Source organism: Tarenaya hassleriana, unplaced genomic scaffold (genome assembly GCF_000463585.1).
Source record: "Tarenaya hassleriana unplaced genomic scaffold, ASM46358v1 Cleome73, whole genome shotgun sequence".
Taxonomy (NCBI): Eukaryota; Viridiplantae; Streptophyta; class Magnoliopsida; order Brassicales; family Cleomaceae; genus Tarenaya; species Tarenaya hassleriana.
This window is the reverse complement of record NW_010969839.1, coordinates 89,452-105,160: the sequence shown is the minus strand read 5'-3', so window position 1 is coordinate 105,160 and position 15,709 is coordinate 89,452. Positions and strand designations below refer to the sequence as shown.

The 15,709-nt window shown below is 39.7% G+C and overlaps 4 protein-coding genes and 1 non-coding gene across 6 annotated transcripts; 3 read left to right on the top strand and 2 right to left on the bottom strand.

Moving 5' to 3' along the window:
- Window positions 1–24: 24 nt before the first annotated feature.
- On the bottom strand, window positions 25–4,045 carry LOC104801690 (ubiquitin carboxyl-terminal hydrolase 17). Its single transcript, XM_010525019.1, has 12 exons — window positions 3,510–4,045; window positions 3,224–3,327; window positions 2,445–3,130; window positions 2,261–2,349; window positions 1,980–2,065; window positions 1,738–1,900; window positions 1,529–1,643; window positions 1,265–1,422; window positions 1,094–1,178; window positions 799–1,011; window positions 571–632; window positions 25–480 (listed from the first exon to the last, which is right to left on the bottom strand). Exons 1-12 carry the CDS (start codon window positions 3,779–3,781, stop codon window positions 168–170), a joined length of 2,346 nt encoding a protein of 781 aa, XP_010523321.1. The 5' UTR covers window positions 3,782–4,045; the 3' UTR covers window positions 25–167.
- Window positions 4,046–4,160: 115 nt separating this feature from the next.
- On the top strand, window positions 4,161–4,242 carry TRNAS-GCU. The gene has a single exon. It is a non-coding gene; the product is annotated as a tRNA-Ser (tRNA).
- Window positions 4,243–4,604: 362 nt separating this feature from the next.
- LOC104801689 (14-3-3-like protein GF14 kappa) lies at window positions 4,605–6,640 on the top strand. Of its 2 annotated transcripts, none has more exons than XM_010525018.2 (4): window positions 4,605–5,153; window positions 5,695–5,817; window positions 5,902–6,018; window positions 6,329–6,640. In XM_010525018.2, exons 1-4 carry the CDS (start codon window positions 4,668–4,670, stop codon window positions 6,341–6,343), a joined length of 741 nt encoding a protein of 246 aa, XP_010523320.1. In that variant the 5' UTR covers window positions 4,605–4,667; the 3' UTR covers window positions 6,344–6,640. The 2 variants fall into 2 exon arrangements, with proteins under 2 accessions (XP_010523320.1, XP_010523319.1); XM_010525017.1 differs by having other exon boundaries at window positions 6,323–6,640.
- Window positions 6,641–8,549: 1,909 nt separating this feature from the next.
- LOC104801688 (classical arabinogalactan protein 4) lies at window positions 8,550–9,375 on the top strand. Its single transcript, XM_010525015.2, has one exon. The coding sequence runs from the start codon at window positions 8,691–8,693 to the stop codon at window positions 9,102–9,104; it is 414 nt and encodes a 137-aa protein (XP_010523317.1). The 5' UTR covers window positions 8,550–8,690; the 3' UTR covers window positions 9,105–9,375.
- Window positions 9,376–13,717: 4,342 nt separating this feature from the next.
- Window positions 13,718–14,909, bottom strand: LOC104801687 (putative clathrin assembly protein At5g10410). The gene is made up of 2 exons (XM_010525014.2): window positions 14,536–14,909; window positions 13,718–14,393 (listed from the first exon to the last, which is right to left on the bottom strand). The coding sequence occupies exons 1-2, from the start codon at window positions 14,907–14,909 to the stop codon at window positions 13,919–13,921; spliced, it is 849 nt and encodes a 282-aa protein (XP_010523316.1). The 3' UTR covers window positions 13,718–13,918.
- Window positions 14,910–15,709: the final 800 nt, after the last annotated feature.

Genomic DNA, 15,709 nt, shown 5'->3' with positions numbered 1-15,709 from the left:
AGAGAAAACCGGAAAACCTTCAAATAAACCAACTTAGTTTTCTTATGATACCAGGTTGGTATGTTCAGTAATACCAACTCAACCTCAACAAAACGTTAGAGCTGATGTCATTGTTACCACTACTGCTGCTGTCATTGTTACTTACAAACAGGAAGTATAAAACTGGTTCAGTGACCACCAAACAAATAATCCGACAAGTTCTCCAAATGTGAATCTCTCGTGCTGGAAGTGCTGCAAGAGCTCGTGTCCGATGAGCTGAAAAGGGAAGATAAACTGCCACTTGACGAATCCACCCGAGGCATCCTCTGATGAGATCCAGACAACGAAACCTTGCAATCTCTCTGTTTTGTAATGGAGGAGAATAACGGATCATTATCACGGCTCGACGGAATTGCTTCCAAGTTTCTTCTCTCCTTTGACTTCCGACCACGAGAGACTACTACATTCTTGCTCAATGATGCTGGGGGTCTCGGGGAATGCCTGCAAAAGACGGTAATATTCTTGGGATGTGAACAAAAAAACGAAACATCATTCCGTTCTGATTAGTATAAAAGACGACGATGATGCTACCTTGCGTAGAGAAGCATGTATGCTTCTTCTAGCAAGACGGTCTCCAACTCAACATGAGTTACCTGCAAATTCAGTTCCAAGAACATCTCAGATTTCTCAAGGGCAGATCAAGAATCACACAAAAAATCGAAAAAATCATTGAGATGAAAAAAAAAAGAGTATTTTTTGTGAGTTCATGTTTATAATTACAAACATAATGTCAAAACAGAAGCTAAATCGTGAACTTACAGTGCTGTCATCAATCCTGAACCATTCTCCTTGGAGGGTCTTTATGTAACAAACATAGTGGCCTGAATACGCGGTGTTCATGACATCCAAGTGAACCACCACTGCATAAAGACTATACAGAGGCGAGCTGTCATTCGGGCTATTCATGTACGGTGCGATATCCAGAACCTCGGGAAAATATATCCGTTTACTCAGCTTCTCAAAGTTATCAGACTGCACGTATAAGACATGAAAACAAGTTAATATTCTGAATAAGTAACAACAGATGGCAATGACCCTAGTTTCAAAAACTTACTTGAAACCGTTTCAACACAATGGTAAGAATATTGGGTGCCTCTAATATCATCAACTTCTTTTTTGCTTTTTTATATGATTTACATCTGGATGCAAAAGAGATAAAAACAAGGGTCAGTTTTTTAATAGGTAAATACCTCCAATGTTCTAAAACTGAAAGATCTTCAACTACCTGCCACAGTAGTAGCGGTTATTGCCATCTAAGACCTCGTAAGCTGTAAATTGAGTAAGTGCCTCTTCGAGGCTTCCTATGTCACCTTCAATCTCAACCGTCAAATCCATCATTAGCTCAGATCGCTCAGACTTGTGGCGGCAATGCATGCACTTTATCTGAACATAATTTTTGCCATAAAAGTAAGACACAGGATGCAACCAAATTACTTATAAAGGTAGGAACCCGTAGAAATACTGATGTCAGAGCACAAACAATAACGACCTTTGAGTGCAGATATCCGCCAAATGTAAGGCCTATTAAAGTTGTATCTTCTGCAAACTGGTTAGCAGCATCAGCTTCCTTGAGAAAAACAGACTGCATGGTATCAACAGCACACCTGCCATCTTATGAAAGAACATAGTAATTCACCTTTGAGAAAACTTAAAGACAAAAAAGATACAATTCACTAAAACAGAACATATATTGTTCACCTTAGAAATTCATGGGCATCTTCTTGCCTTCCAGGACCAAGATGCTTTGCGATTTTCTGTAATTTGGACAAGATCTTGATAGGTGACAGAGGAGATTCTCCTTCCCTCACCTTTAAAATTAAATGTTGGAACTCACAGACAAAACACCAGCTCTTCTTTCGACCTGTGAAACCAAAGATCGAGATTGAATTCCCCCAGAGAGTAAAGAAAGAGCAGAAGGATGATTTTTGAGTGCAACTTACATGCTTTAGAATGTAAACCCCTAAAAAGGTATGACATAAGTGGCCGAGTGAATGCCAAGCACTGGAGAACAGCATTTGCATAACAACTACAAAAATTTAGATGCAATAAGCCGAAAAATCCATTTTAAACACAAAAACCCATGTATGTACACACAGGGCCAAGAGCCTTCTCCACTCATGAATCTTAGAGGAAGAGAAGACATGCTTCACTAAATACTTTTCCAATCTATTTAATTTGTAACTCCTAAAGAAAATAAAAAGAGAAACATACAATAACATACCTGTTCCCACAGTTCACAAGACCAAACGGGTGTAATTCCACTCCATCACAAAAATAAAGTTTCACAAACGTCTCATATGGAAAGCTCATCTGTGCAAGAATTGGTAAAATAAGAATGGGAGAATATTTATAAAAAAAATATGGCAATTAGTAGCTATAAATCACGGCATAGGACTAATGGTAACCTTGAAATTATATCTTCCAGTAACTTCATCGATGGCACTGGAAGACTGGGGCAACTTTGATGAATTTGAGGCTCTGAAATGCTGTACAACTTTCTGCACTGATGCTTTCAGGCCACTCCGAGCAGCCAGAGATATATATGGCTTATCACCCGATTTTGAAGGTAACAGAGTTTTTGAACCAGTTGAAGCATGAGCAGCAGATAATGAAGAGGGCATCTCTGTAGAACCACCATTTCTTAAAGATTTAGCTTTTCCGTGTTCAAGTACATTCAAATCTCCTTCTTCCTCTTCAAGTAACGAAGATTGATCTAAATTCGACATTTCTAAAGAATCCCCCGATCTAGCTGACTTCCTAGTGCTAAATGTTCGTGGTGGGACATCACTAAAAGCAGCAGCCTTGCCCTTAGAATACATTGTTGCTGAATCAACCTCCTCAGGGCGAGTACGTGTTTTCTGTCTATTCAGTTTTCTTGTCTCAGATAAATTATTCTTGTGACTTAATGAACGAGAGAAATCCATAGCTTTAGAGCTTGCTTGTGTCTGGTCATTAGGCCTACTTCTGGAGATATCACAGTCGACATCAACAGAAGCACCACCATGATTCAGATGGCCATTTTCAGTAGACTCAGCCAGTGATTCATTCCCAGTCCCGTGGGATGGAAAACCCATATTTGTTACTCTTGAATCTGCATTGCAAAGAGCACCAAATAATCACAATTACTAACCAAATGTGAATCTTTAAGACTAAATGTTAAATTAAAACATCTTAAAGATATTACCATCAGATTTAAAAGTCTCCTCCTTTTCAAACTCGCGACCAGAAGGAGGGCAACATTCATCCTTGTGACCTTGTCGCCAGTGAAGAATTTGACACTTGCTAGAACTACAGAAAGACGAACTAAATGCATAAATAAATGATCTTTGAGAGAAAGAACCAGTTAAAATTCAGAGCTTATATGGGTCGACGATTATTGCCTTCTGGGGATTCAATTCAAACTCTAAGTTCTTCTAGACAACCCTACATCCTCGGAACTTTTTTTTGTATCAAACCTAAGAGAGACGAACCAGTAACGAACGGATTTGCACTGAGCGCATCGTGTGGTGGTGGGGTAGAGACAAACAGCGCAACGATGGACTTTTGGAGCAGAGACATACTCGTAGTTTGCAACGGCTCGTACCTCCGCCATGTAAGATTGCTCCGTCGCGAAGGCAACAAGTCGAAAAACCTCCTCCTTCCTCGCCGCGGAGGCTCGCCATTGCCGGCGAACGAGGAGGAAGACGAGCAGCACGAATCCAATAAGGAGAACCTGAAACTCTAGGGTCCCAGGAACCGGCATATCTCAAGAGATTTCCTCACCCAGCGCCCACAATCAGCGGGGCGCAGAGAAACCCTAGGATGGTTATCATAGTAAACATGTATAATGCGGCGGAGACAGAGGAGGAGGCGGATGAAGGCGGCGGAGATGGTGGGAGTAGGACGGAGTACGGAATCTAACGCGGTGGAGAAGATAATGGCAATTAAAGCAGCGGCGAGGAGAGGATTTGGGCATCTGGAGAGATTGGCGAGAGAGAGAGAGAGGAAGTAGAAATGGTGTTGTAGAGAGAGAAAGTGGGGGAAAGGAATAAACGTGCACGCGTTTTGTCGTTTTAGAATTTTTTTTTCCTGGAAAGTTATCTATATATCTTTATATGAAAATATGTCATTCATTTCAACAAGTCGCTTTGGCCGAGTGGTTAAGGCGTGTGCCTGCTAAGTACATGGGGTTTCCCCGCGAGAGTTCGAATCTCTCAGGCGACGATAACTCTTTTTGCTTTTGTTTCTCTCTACTACATTTTCTAAAATCTTAGTATTAGGCCTTATATAGGCCCAATGTAATATGGGCCCATCAACGGCCCAAACGATCAGCCGTTATTTGACTTCGAACTGTCAACTGGACCGACAAAGCTGACGCACTAAATGATCATCATCCATTCACTCGGTCTTATCGAAAACCAAAAACTATCAACCACTTCCCACGCGTCCATATATTCCACGCGCCCTACTTTCTCTTGAACGGCGTCATTTCATTGCGAGTGTTACACACGCGCGAGTAGACAACGCTTTCCCACTTCTCATCTGGTTCCAACCCTTTATTCGCTTTCAATTTCTGCTCCAGCAGGTACATTTTCAAATTCCGTAAAAAATAAAAAAAAAATCTCTCTCCGCCTCCGAATCTCTCCCCAATGGCGGCGACGCTTACTAGAGACCAGTACGTTTACATGGCGAAGCTCGCCGAGCAGGCGGAGCGGTACGAGGAGATGGTTCAGTACATGGAGCAGCTTGTCGCCGGCGCGACTCCTACCGGCGAGCTGACGGTGGAGGAGCGGAACCTACTCTCCGTCGCCTACAAGAACGTGATCGGATCTCTACGCGCGGCTTGGCGAATTGTGTCATCGATCGAGCAGAAGGAAGAGAGCCGTAAGAACGACGAGCACGTTTCGCTCGTCAAGGATTACAGATCTAAGGTCGAGGCTGAGCTCTCCTCCGTCTGCTCCGGCATCCTCAGGCTTCTGGATTCCCATCTGATTCCCTCCGCCGCCGCAAGCGAGTCGAAGGTGTTTTACCTGAAGATGAAAGGGGATTACCATCGCTACATGGCGGAGTTTAAGGTCGGGGATGAGAGGAAAACAGCTGCGGAAGATACGATGCTCGCGTACAAAGCAGCTCAGGTACCTTTGATTCAATTTGATTTCTGATATCGTTACGAATTTCATTTAGTTCTGGGTTATGGGTCACTGTGATTCGTCAGTGAAAAGGGGATTGTGTTGATATACAGTAATCGACTTTGGTTAACCCTGTTTCTGTGATCGTTTCACTTGAAAATGACTTTCGATCTCGTTAACTGGTGCGTTATCTGGATTTCTAAATTGAATATGGTGATAAAATAATCGAATTTGGTTAGCTACTGTACTTATCAAACTGTGATAAACTAGTTTGCGTAATTGTATTTGATCAAGCAACAGTCTTGCCTGTTGATTTATTTTATTTCGAACTCCCTGTCTTGCACAACGCTTCTGTTTCTGATAAATACATAGAACCTTCAAGCCCTATTGCTGGGAAAATGAGGCTTGAATGAACTCCAGAAATAAGCAGATATGTAGTAACAATTTGATTTTTAAAAGTTTGTTTCATTGTTTAAATTTGGCATACATGATTAGAAGATAGATTCACCAAATGATTTGCCTTTCTGTCTGTTGTTTTCTTCTGAAGGACATTGCGCTTGCTGATATGGCACCTACACACCCAATAAGGCTGGGTCTGGCCCTCAACTTCTCTGTCTTCTACTATGAGATTCTGAATTCTTCTGAGAAAGCATGTAGCATGGCCAAACAGGTACACTTCCCTTTCTTTTTCCTGTGGTTCGATTCATCGATGCTGATTCTTGCGTTCCGATTTCTAATGGGTTCTCGTTTATAGGCTTTCGAAGAAGCGATCGCTGAGTTAGACACACTAGGAGAAGAGTCCTACAAAGACAGCACTCTCATCATGCAACTGCTGAGGGACAATCTAACCCTTTGGACCTCCGATATGCAGGTTAGTTTAGCTTCACACACCCTTCATCCCAAATCAAAACAGGGATACTCCCCCTGTCTTCGTACTTGTTTTGTTTCGTCTTCTTACAAGGATGATGACCCTTCATTGTTCTTTTCATCTTATGTTGATGGATCTTGGTCTATGATTGACATCTTCCGCTGGATTGTTGTTGTTCTGTTTGGAATGGTGGGAATAATTGAACTTAAAGCATGATTCTTGGTTAAGCATTGTAGTTTGTGTGCTTGGAGCCTTGGGTTGTGAAGCAGAAGATGAATCTTGGTTAATTGTTGACATTCTTACACAGGAGCAGATGGATGAGGCCTAAGCAGCTACGGGAGAGAGAGGGTTTTGTTCATTCATGTTGCCTCGCCTCCACATGGGACATGAGAGCTCAAAGCCCTAGAGAAAGGAGAAACCTTCTGCTACAAACGTGTTTATGATTTATGTCGCATTTGCGCAGTTTGGTCTTTTGGTGACATGTCTCTCTGTGTTAAACTGAAAACCATACTCTCTTTAATTATTCTCTCTGGTTCGCTCGCTCTCTGTTATATGGCTCAGCAAAATGATGCTGGCGTGGGAGAGAACATGCTGGCGTGGCTTATGATACTGCCGAATTATGATCGTTTACAATTTCGGGTGCGATCACTAGTGTTCTTCTTCGTCCAATAATCGAAATTCGATTCCAAAAACCGAAAACACAGTTTCAAGATCCAAATTTTTTTCCGATGAGGTACAAGTTTCATTAAAGGAAAACAATTTTTTTATAAATTTTATCAATTTTTAAATAAATTTATCAAGTTCCTTCGGTTTATTTATAAAAAAAAAGGGCTTAATGACAAGCATCCATTTTTATTACATATCATAATTCTATGCTTACCCAAATCGATTGTTTTAATATGCATGCATGCCCATTTGACTTTTTTTTTTATACATTGGGATCTCCGGCTGCTACCCTTCGGACGCGCTGACCGAGTAAACCCAAGCACACACGCACGAGCATGCAACACACACGTGGAAGGTAAATCAACCGTAACTGACAGGCGATAGGTGAGCGGATAAGGAGTCGAACCACCAATCTCTCGGTATGTTGATCATGATTCTTTCCAACTCACCTAGGATTTTCCCTACCCATTTGACTTTTATTGACTAACATCCATTTTTATCACTATATATAGCTATTATGTTGGATTTCATATGGCTTTTTTTTTCTCTTTAGATTATTATAGTTTATAGATAAAATTTGGTTACAAGTATTTGGCAAACGGGTGGTAGTTCCGGGTTCGCAATCAATGGCTTGGCATTGCCAACGATGCTTCACTTACAATTCCATATAAAAATTTTATTAAAAAAATGAGGAAAATACGAAGCCGCCTCCTCAAATCATTGCCGAACTAACCTTTACAGTCTAGTCTCTCTATATATAGTCTGTTATATATATTCCACTGTATTTTTTGGTTTATTTTATTATATGTTTTATCCTTATTCTAGAAACATTTAAAATATCTCTTCCACAGCTTATATAAGGTGACCGTGACACCAACGGTAACAACAACTAATATATGTGTGTGTGTATATATATATATATATATATAATACCATGCACATGCATGGACGACGATCACGGGGACTCGTATTTCTTTGATATTTGTCATGTTAGCAGGTGCCAATTTCTGGCCTTATTTTGAAATTAATTAAAAATTAAAGACGATAAAGTAGACAGAAAGACATGCGAAAGTTGGCGAGTGAACTGAACACATGTTAGTTGTCTCCCATCTCCATATCCCTACCATGTTACATACATACATACATACATACATACATACATGTGTATATACTCATTGCATCTCCCTCTAATTATTTTCACGTCCGATCACAGCTAAGCTAAGGATTCATTTGTTCACCTGATTGCCATATTCTTGATTTTTTTTGTTGGTTAAAGCATTTGAGATTTCGCGTTTTACGCGACAATGGAAACTAAACTACCACCGAAATGGAAGTTAAACGGGCTAACTTCCAATGATATTATAATGATTTTTTTAGGAATCCGCATTAATGCGAATTATCCACACGAAATTATTTTCTTGATGATATACGGAATCATATTATTGATTATATACGAAACTATAAGTCTGTTTTTTAGTTATTTGTATTAGCCAATGATTACATACATATATATACGCGAGTGTGTGTGTGTAGAGAAAGATATAGTGTAAATTGTCGATTCAAGAATAAATAATTAACTTATAACCCATTTACCATTATGAGAAAGATAAATGATTAAGAAATTATAATATGAAAAAAGTCAAAACATTTGAAATTTTAAATAGGAAGCGGCCGACGCCAACGGCCAACCCCATGTTCCCATTATGCGTTTCCGTGTTAGTTAGTCCCCAACTTTATTTATATTTTAAAATTTTAGGGGAATCCCAATTATTAAGACGAAAAACTAAAAAAAAACATTTTGAATTACCTTCTTAAACCTACAAATTTATAAATATTATTATTCTAAAATAAAATTACCTACCTCCCTCTCTCCCCTCCCTTTTAATGCCACCATCTCCTCCTCGCTCCTGCAGCTTCGAATCACTATCTCTCTAGACAAGCAGAGTTTTTGTCTCGCTTTCTCTCTCTAAAACCAAAACAAGAAGAAGACAGACGCTTCAACAGACAAGATGAGTTCCAAAATCTTTCAGGTCGCATTGTTAATGGCTCTCTTAGCCACGTCATGCTTCGGTCAAGCCCCCGCTCCAGCTCCCTCTGCCACTTCTCCGCCGCCGGTCGCCACTCCTCCGCCTGACTCCACTCCTCCGCCGGCACCGACCACCGCTCCTCCTCCGGCACCGACCCCCGCCCCAGTCGCCCCTACCCCAGGCCCCGCTACCCCTCCGCCGTCGGCTGCTCCTTCTCCAGCTGATGTCCCCGCCGCGTCCCCACCGAGTCCGTCTGGTCCCGCTCAAAGCCCCGGCGGACCATCCTCCGGCCCCTCCGCCGAAGCCCCATCACCTCCCAACGCGGCTTTCTCCAACAACGCCTTCGCCTACGCCACAGCTTTCGCCGCCGCTCTCTACGCCGTCGTTTTAGCCTGAGACCCTCACGTCCCGTCCCCTACGAGACGAGATCTGTTTTTTGTTTTTCTTTCCTGATTTTGGTTCACGTCTGTGAGATTTGATTTGATTTGATTGATTACTCGTTTCTTTAATTATGATGGGTTTGTGTTTTAATTGGTAATTTCATCTGGTAATTATTTCGGTGGGTGTAATGGGCTGTTGACACGTGTAATATTCGATAGAGGGACCAATGGTTTGTGGTGGGATCTGTTTGTACATCCAATAATATATTATTCATATCATTTAATTATTCTTTTTTTTGTTTCCTAAAGACAAAATTAACTAAGCTTCTTTCCAAATAAATGGATGGATACCACAAATCTCTTATTACAATTTAATCTTTTCATGTAATACGGTTGGAAATGAGATCAATGCCATATGACTTACTCCTCCGTACGATTTGTAATTGATGGTGTGAAAGCGTCTAGTTTGCCTATAAACACAATTTATTATTTTAAAATTAATTTTCACAATAATCGGTTCATAATTTCAGATGAATGTTTAAACTGGGAAAATAGCTGCAATACCCTTTGACTGCTATAAGGACTTCTGATACTACCCTTGAAAAAAAAAATTAAACAAAAAAGACTCTTTCACGTGGCATAAAACACAAAAACCCTCAAATATTTATGAAAAGACCAAAAACCCTTGTGTTAAATTAAAAAAAAAAAAAGAAACGACGGTGAAATAGTAATGTCTCTCTCTTCACTCACATCTTCTCTCTCCTCACTCATATCTCAGCGTTCTCTCTCTCCTCTAACTTACGATTCTCTCTCTCTCCTCACTCATGTCTCAGCACTCTCTATGTCCTCTAATTTACACAAGGAGAAGATTTTCCATTGAGTAAGCCGACGCTCCAAACCCGAGGACAAAAGCAATCACGGTCTACAGGATAGAATAGAACCATAATTTCTGGAGCTGTCATCTTTCAGTTTTCTGAAAGTTTTTAGACTAAAGGTTATAGATGACAGAAGCTAAGCGGTAACAGTTGCATATGTTCGAAACCATGGGAAGAACTCGGTGGTGGGCTTGGTTTGGAGTTCCTGAGCTTTCCGGCAGATCTATGTTGGAGGAGGCGATTCCATGCAAACAGGTAAGAAAGGTGAAGAAGGTGATTCGAGTTCCTCCTCTATACATGAACCTTCTTCTCGCCAATGCACAAAATCTCTTGAAAGAGAAGTATTCAACGTCCTTCCACTGTGACGATGGAATTTGTGAGGAGGATTTCTAATGACTGAATGCATTACGGAGTCCAAGTTTCTAGAAAGGGCTTCTGTCACGTACGGAATATAAATCACATATATTGTAAGATCACATGGTCACACAGTCACATGGTCACATGGTCACACGGTCACACGGTCACATAGTCACACGGTCACATGGTCACACGGTCACACGGTCACATGGTCACACGGTCACATGGTCGCAGTCACATGGTCACACAGTCATAAGGTCATATGACATATGGTTATTTAGGTCACATGGTCCAACATATGAGTATATAAACCATGATTTCGTGGTCAATGGTCACATAGTATGAATCATATGTTCACATGATCACATGGTCACACGGTCACATGGTCACAAGATCACACGGTCACACGGTCACATGGTCACACGGTCATACAGTCACATAGTCGCATGATCATATGGTCACAAGGTTCAGTATTGTAATAACGAGTCATTTTCTTTCAGAGAATAAAAAATATACTATAGACAGGAATGAATGAAGAAGCGTTTTGTTTTTATCTAAAGGAGTATTAGGGAAGTACAAATCAACCTATTATCTCTTTGGTGCAACATCTAGACATGAATCTGGAAAACATGTGTTGAAAAAAGTTTCATGAAGTAGAAATTTATTCCAGAAAATATATAAAACAAAGAATAAAAAGGGTAAAGTTTCGATAGAAAAAAGAAGAAGTAGAAGATGAGTGAGAAGAAGAAGAAGAAAAAAATACCACAACAGTAATAACAACAACAACAATTACAATAACAACAATTATTTGACATTATCATTTTTATGAGTAATTGTGTTTGTTTGGATTTTGTTTATAAAAAATCTGAACTTTTTAATGTTTTACAACAAATTCTGGGTTAAAAATGTTGTAGGTGAAACTCTGGGGTTAAAAATTGGAAGGAAAAAAATATAGGGTTAAGATGAAAATTATAGAGTGTTGAATATTCAAATTGGGCCCCATATTAAAAGCAAAAAATATAAATAATGATTGTGGACCCCATGGAACATAAAAAACTGGTGAAATTCTGACTAGTTCTCCGTGTGGACCCCACGATATATTTCGGTCACAATGGGTCACAGTCGGTCACAACCGGTCACAACATTCGATTCATGTGATTTTTGTTAATTTAATCACTCTACAACGTTACATATGTCCCATAAGTCTATTCTATATTATTTCGAACATTAAAATATGATTTTTACGATTTTTGTGTTTCAATGTTGTTCTTCTAAATGTGTTCCTATATGTTTCATTATGTTTTATGAGTACTTTTGATAAATTTGGTATATTTCATCTATAAACCCCTTAAAATATTTTGAAATTTTTTCACACACGGTATATAATTGATATAGAGACCCTCATAAACCACCCTGAAGCTTAAAAATTAAAATTTGGCCTATATTTATTAACTCATTTCAGTCACGGGTCACAATCGGTCACAATGGTCACACAGTGCAAAATTACACTTCGGTCACATGGTCACATGCCGGTCACAATGGGTCACAACGTTGGCTCATGTGAGTTTATTTATTTAGTGTATAACACGAGTTAAATACATACGAAAATCTATCTTCAATAATATAATATTATTATGGTACAAACACAATATTATATAAAAGTTATAACACTATATTGTTCAAATACATTACAACATCATTAACCAAAAATCTTTGATATTACTGTACAAATGTTTTGTAACACGTTATAATACAAATACACCACGCAATTATTATACAAATTTGTGGTGCTCCTTTTTCACTCCAAATTAGTCACTCTCTCTAACATTGTCGATGTTGATGTTCTCTCCGACATTGTCAATGTTAATGTTTCTGCTGTATAATTGATTCTCTTCTGTGCTTCACCAGAACCAGGATATCGATTTTATTTAAACCTCTCACATTTCTGTTTTTCATCCACTATAGGAGGCATAACCATAAAATTTACAATTTTGGGTCATCGATAATCTATTCACGGCAATCGGGGATCGGATACACAGTTTTTTGATAAGTAAGACGCCATGTCTCTCACGTATAATATGGAGAACACAAGTCTGGTATAACATTCGCTCTACTAACCTTATGAAGTGTTGCAATTGTGTGACTGCATGAGATCTCGTCGATATCAAACACCCTGCAACTACAGGTTCTTTCTTCGATACTACCAAAGTGTTTTCTATCATTTTCACCCTTTACCTCAAACTCCTCTCTAACAATGTTCGGCACAATGACCTCATATGTACATACAGTCTCATACCTTTCATGTAACAATCTGATTATTCTGAAATACGTGACCATTATTACCAATCTGACTGTTCTGAAATATGTGACCATGTGACATTGTGACCATGTGACCTTGTGACTGTTGTGACCCATATGATCCGTTGTCCTAATGACCTGTGAACCATATGACCCTGTAACCGTATGACCACGTGATCATGTGACTCGTAATTTATATCTATAGTGTCATGTATGAGTGTTTTGCACATTGTGACCCGTATGAGTGTTGTGCACATTGTGATCATTGTGGCATATATATCCATGCAAATTCGATAAAGATTTGTTACTACAAACGATAGAACTATAGAAAAAACAACAAATGGAAGAAAAGAACCGTAAGAACCATCAATGTGCATGAAAAAACCGGAATTTCGACATAAGCTTACTTATTTTCACTTTTCTCATTGATTTTGCTTGATTTTCTCGTGATTTTGTCCGGATTCTGTGGATTTTGAAGATAAAATAACAAGATGGGGAAGAGAGAAAAAATACTGTAGAGAGAGGGAGAGCTCCATCGACAATGGTGAAAAGAGGAGAGAGAAAATGGTTTGTGTGAGGAAAGAGAAAACCAAGAAAAATAGAATTTTTTATTTTTTTTTATTTATATCTAAAGGGTATTTTTGTAAATTGTGAATTAAGAGGGTAAATTGGAAGTTGGAATTTTTTTTTTCTAACGCAAGGGTAGCACTAGAAGTGCTTGTAGCACATTGAGGGTAAAATGGAAGTTGCCCCGTTTAAACTTGTTCGGCCCATTAGGGCCCCTATTATGTTAAATTGTTTCACCCAATTTGTGGGTTGGATCTTTTCCACACGCGGTTATGAAGTGACTGAGAATTTAAATTAATATCCAAATAAATATTAATTATATCATTATGGTCCCATTAGCCTTAAGTTCATTAAATATTGAATTTACTTTCAATATCTAACATTTTAATATCGAGATTAAATAAAACTATTGTTATTTCGATCGGATATTAAAAAGTCAGACCAAAAGTTTATTAGATATCAAATTAATGTTTAATTAGGATCGTAAAATAAATTAAGATACCATCTGATAGCGTCAGATAATTCAACAATTTCTTTATTTCGATATATACAAAACACATGAGAAATGACTACGAAATTTTATACAAGCAAATCGATAATCCCCACATTGATTATATACACAACTCACAAACCAAAATCCAAACCGTTGACACCGACTCAAAACCGGGCCGGTTTTCTGTTCAATTTGGACCGGTTCACGAGCCACATATTTATATCTCACGAGCATTTTATTTCACTTTCCCCTTATGGCATTACCCTTCAATCCCCTGACGACGCCCCAAAAATCTTCCACCAAAACTCTGTACCGCCAAGGAAACTCAGTCAACGTTCCCGTTGACTTTTCAAGCCTCACCAAAACCGGGCCCAATGCGTCCGACTCGGAAAAACCAACGCCCGGTTTAGACAACCTCTCGTTCAACACTTCAAGCCGTACCATAACCCATCGCATTACCGAGAAATAGTCTTGGGCCACGAGTTCTCTGATCTCGTCCACGATCTTGTTTCGGTATAGCGCCGGATTTTCTGGTCTTTGACGTATATGTTCGAAGAAACTCACGAGATAACCGGTTTGTTCGATTATGTGACCGGTTTTGTAACACGATACACGATGTTTCTCCACGGCCTTGTCTTTCGAGTAAGCTGTAATGCTCGGGAAAAACCCTAGAACTCTGCATGTCGACGAGAGGCAATCCAGATATTTCGCATACCTGCATATACATATGTATATACATATATATCGATTTCCAAATCTGTATCAACAAATTCTCATCATTGATGGAGTCTTCTTAAATACATTAACACCATTTTTTTTACTAAGGGAAACACGAAGAGGTGAAAAAGGGTACTCACCATCTAATCCATGGAGACAACTCGAGGGTCAGATGAGAAGATTCATCACGAAAATTGTTGAGTTTGAGATTGTTTCTTCCTTCCGTGAAAAATAGATGATGACCCTGTATATAGATTTCTCCATTAAACCCGTGTTCGGGTTTGATAAGTTTGTGGAGGACGATGAGTGATTGGCCGTACCGACGGCTGCCGGAATAGGACACGACGGCGGCGACGTAGTCATCGTCCGGTGGGTTGTCGTAGTTGTGATTGGTGGATTTCAAAAGGGCTAAGTGAAGAGACTTTGTGTTCGGCCGGAAGGCATGAACGGCGACGGCTTTTCCTTCTGAAGCCCTGTCTTTGAATTTTCCCAATAGCCTTTTGAGTTTCGTCATCCGTACCGACGGCTGCCGGAATAGGACACGACGGCGGCGACGTAGTCATCGTCCGGTGGGTTGTCGTAGTTGTGATTGGTGGATTTCAAAAGGGCTAAGTGAAGAGACTTTGTGTTCGGCCGGAAGGCATGAACGGCGACGGCTTTTCCTTCTGAAGCCCTGTCTTTGAATTTTCCCAATAGCCTTTTGAGTTTCGTCATTCTTTAGTGAAAGATCTGAATTAGGCGTCATTCCGATTTTTGTAAGTATATAATATGCATTTATCTAATAATGTTGTATTCAGTGTCATTAGATTACGACAAGAATATATACTTGTTCTCGGCCGTGTCCCAACCTCTCCCGTCTCCACACCAAATATAAAATATTCTTCAAAATGCGCATTAGACATTCCTTGCATGACTTTTTCCGGTCAAATCACATACTTCTCGCACGGGGCATACTCAGATATCAGACCTTATTGTAAAGACAAGAATATTCACTTGGGCTTATTATAATCATCAACAAGCCCATCATCTTTTTTTATTTCAACATTAATAAATTTGGCCCAACAATTTCCCAAGTACAAGATCCAGCTCCATTCTACCGTCCCCCTAAAACGGCGTCGTCCATTATTTCCACGTCAGCATTAGCTCGCGGCAGCTGGGATTGATCATTGGTTAGTTCGTATATCACGCGGATAGCTATTTTTAAGGAAGTTCCTAACCGTTGATTGGGGAATGAATCTAACGGACAGAAACAGATGATAATACAATGAAATCATTCGAAATTCCGACCTGCTCGTGTATAAATCCTACCCAGCA

Excerpts from the sequence above, each read along its gene's own strand:
- LOC104801687 (XM_010525014.2), bottom strand. The coding sequence starts at position 14,909 with ATGACGAAACTCAAAAGGCTATTGGGAAAATTCAAAGACAGGGCTTCA. Across the intron at positions 14,394-14,535 it reads TTGTCTCCATGGATTAGATG|GTATGCGAAATATCTGGATT; the intron begins GTGAGTACCCTT and ends ATGTATATGCAG.
- LOC104801689 (XM_010525017.1), top strand. The coding sequence starts at position 4,668 with ATGGCGGCGACGCTTACTAGAGACCAGTACGTTTACATGGCGAAGCTC. Across the intron at positions 5,154-5,694 it reads TCGCGTACAAAGCAGCTCAG|GACATTGCGCTTGCTGATAT; the intron begins GTACCTTTGATT and ends TTTCTTCTGAAG. Across the intron at positions 5,818-5,901 it reads CATGTAGCATGGCCAAACAG|GCTTTCGAAGAAGCGATCGC; the intron begins GTACACTTCCCT and ends TCTCGTTTATAG.
- LOC104801690 (XM_010525019.1), bottom strand. The coding sequence starts at position 3,781 with ATGCCGGTTCCTGGGACCCTAGAGTTTCAGGTTCTCCTTATTGGATTC. Across the intron at positions 3,328-3,509 it reads TGCAAATCCGTTCGTTACTG|TTCTAGCAAGTGTCAAATTC; the intron begins GTTCGTCTCTCT and ends GTCTTTCTGTAG. Across the intron at positions 2,350-2,444 it reads CTGGAAGATATAATTTCAAG|ATGAGCTTTCCATATGAGAC; the intron begins GTTACCATTAGT and ends ATTCTTGCACAG.
- LOC104801688 (XM_010525015.2), top strand. The coding sequence starts at position 8,691 with ATGAGTTCCAAAATCTTTCAGGTCGCATTGTTAATGGCTCTCTTAGCC.